A 2,500-nucleotide genomic window follows, 5' to 3' on the forward strand; every position below is an offset into this window, starting at 1 on the left:
CAGAAAAAAAATATGCAGCAGTCTTTTCTCTCTTACCCCCGTATGGTTTTTTATCTCACCCTATTTCTTTTTCAAATACTGTCATACGCGCATATTAAATTTTTGCCCCACTTATGTTTATTTCCAAAGTTCGGTGATGCAATCTTATTATGGTCTCGTTTCTGTCTGTCTGTCGGTCTCTCTCTCTCTCTCTCTGTGGGTGCGTGCGTGCGTGCGTGTGTGTGTGTGTGTGTGGGGGGGGTGCATGCGTGCGTGTGTGTGTCTCTTTCCCTTTCTCTCTCCCCCCTCTCCGTTGGGTTTCTCACTTCCTCTGCGAGTAACCTAGTTCATAGTTTTGTCAGCATGCCAATCTCGATTGATGTCTTCATCGAGGCCGACGGCGCGGGGCTGGAAGCAGTAATCACGATCTCTTACTTCGATTAGGTTTCTACCTGCGATGCCTGCAATGCCTGGCTGTGCCACCAATCGTCGTCGCTGACTGTGCATGATGTTTTGATTCGGGATACTATCACCGTATCACGTTATTGTATTACTATTAAAATGTTATGGTACTATAATATATTTATATGTGTGTATATATATACATATATATATGTATATAATATATATATCCTATAGTATATATATATATATATATATATATATATATATATATTTGTACTTCATTACACCGCCATCGCAGGGTATCATTATATTATACACCGCGTTCACAATGTATTATTTAATATAAGCCTCCTATAGCCTCCTGTATAATCACTAAATTACACTATCATTACAGTGTATTAATATTCTAACGTCATTACGGTGTAGCAATGTTACACCCTCATCATAGTTCATTTCTATTATAACACCGTAACAGCGCAGTAGGTCTTACAACACCCTTACAATATATTACAATTACCACCGCCATATTAATGTCCAACATTTCATTATTACAGTGTATCAATATTTTACACCTATTCTAGAATGTGTTACTAGCTGTTATTGCAACCTTTGTTTGCATATATATACGTTACAACAGCAGTGCACACATCAGATCTAGTATCACAATGTATTGCTACTATGATGTATAAACTATATACAACTAGAGCACTCGGAGAGCGCAGACCTCCGCCAAGGCAGCTCAGTTCTCTCACTGTGAAAATGTTTATTAATTAATTAATTAATTAAATAATTGATTGGATCCGGATCACCACCAAAATGTAATCAATTCTAAGTTACCCCATTTCTGACCTATCCTGAAAATTTTATTAATAATTTTATTAATTGGATCCGGATCACCACCAAAATGTAATCAATTCTAAGTTACCTCATTTCTGACCTATCCTGAAAATTTAATTAATTAATTAATTAATTGGATCCGGATCACCACCAAAATCTAATCAATTCTAAGTTAGCCCATTTCTGACCTATCCTAAAAAATTTATGACAATCCGTCCATAACTTTTTCAGTTAGGCTGTACACAAACAAACCAACGCACAAACCCACAAACCAACAAACACACGCCGGTGAAAACATAACCTCCTGCCAACCCCTTGGCGGAGGTAACAAGCTGTTTATGAACTCTGGTTACTTCGCTACTGTCCTGTTAGCAAACGTTTTTCACTTTTTCCTCTTTTCTCTTTCCTCGCTAATTGCCTACTAACTACACATCGTCAAAAGCTAGGTTTAGTCGTCATGCTAAGTCATCATAATCAAGTAATGAAACGCAAGAGCAGGCGCAAGACACTCCAGCCACGACACCGCTATCGCAGTTTATTACTATTGAACGGTCGTCACGGCGTATTATGTCTGAGTTGTGCTGTCAGTTATTACGAGCGCCGCCTGTCACGCTCGCCTGCTCTGGGTTCAGCCTAGCCGCTTCTACTGCTCCCGCATCTCGGCCGTAACCATCGCCGTACGTACGCGCGCGTGCACTGTCCTCGCCTCACACAGACGCTGCCAGTAAGCGCGCACAGTCTCTCGTTTACGAACGCACGCCGCACGCTCGTCGGCCTTGGTACTAGCGAATCACCGACCGAAGGAGTGACGGACGTGGGTCGGCGGTGGTCGCGCGTACACGTGTGTGTCTGTGGGTGCGGGTGTGTGTGTGTGTATGTGTGTGTGTGTGTGGGGGCTACGCTGAGAATAGTTGCCGTGTCGTGCCGTAGTGTGTCGTGGTGTACGTGTGCGTGCGCGACAACGTAGTGCCGCGCGACACAGCCGCGTGATTTAGTTGTGTGTACGACACGCGTACATGCGACACAGGTGTGAGCCGCGATTGTTGTGAGATATATACGACAGTTGCGCGCGATACACAGTTGTCAGATTTAGTCGTGAGACACATTGCGTGCGACACAGTTCATCCGTGAGAGCTCTACACGGTCGTGAGACACGGCGTCGAGTCTACTATATCGTCAGCGTCGTGGTGGAGCACCGGCGTCATGAAGCGGTTATTCAAGAGGTGAGTTAGTCGTTTGTCACTCGTGTCCTGCGGAATCGAGAAACATAGCCGGCAGC

At 43.8% G+C, this 2,500-nt stretch overlaps 1 protein-coding gene across 4 annotated transcripts in view; it reads left to right on the forward strand.

Annotated features, from left to right (window-relative positions):
* The first annotated feature begins 1,959 nt into the window (after window positions 1–1,959).
* The window catches only part of LOC106810371, a 100,843-nt gene continuing 100,302 nt past the window's right edge, over window positions 1,960–2,500 (forward strand). For 2 of the 4 annotated variants that reach the window (XM_014813720.1, XM_014813701.1), the window contains exon 1: window positions 1,963–2,444. In XM_014813720.1, coding sequence (XP_014669206.1) covers window positions 2,425–2,444 — 20 coding nt within the window. In that variant the 5' untranslated portion in view covers window positions 1,963–2,424. Of the gene's footprint in view, window positions 2,445–2,500 lie in introns of all 4 variants that reach the window. The other 2 variants (XM_014813729.1, XM_014813693.1) reach the window with 2 other exon arrangements.

The sequence above is a fragment of the Priapulus caudatus genome, unplaced genomic scaffold, assembly GCF_000485595.1.
Source record: "Priapulus caudatus unplaced genomic scaffold, Priapulus_caudatus-5.0.1 Scaffold16, whole genome shotgun sequence".
NCBI classification, from domain to species: domain Eukaryota; kingdom Metazoa; phylum Priapulida; class Priapulimorpha; order Priapulimorphida; family Priapulidae; genus Priapulus; species Priapulus caudatus.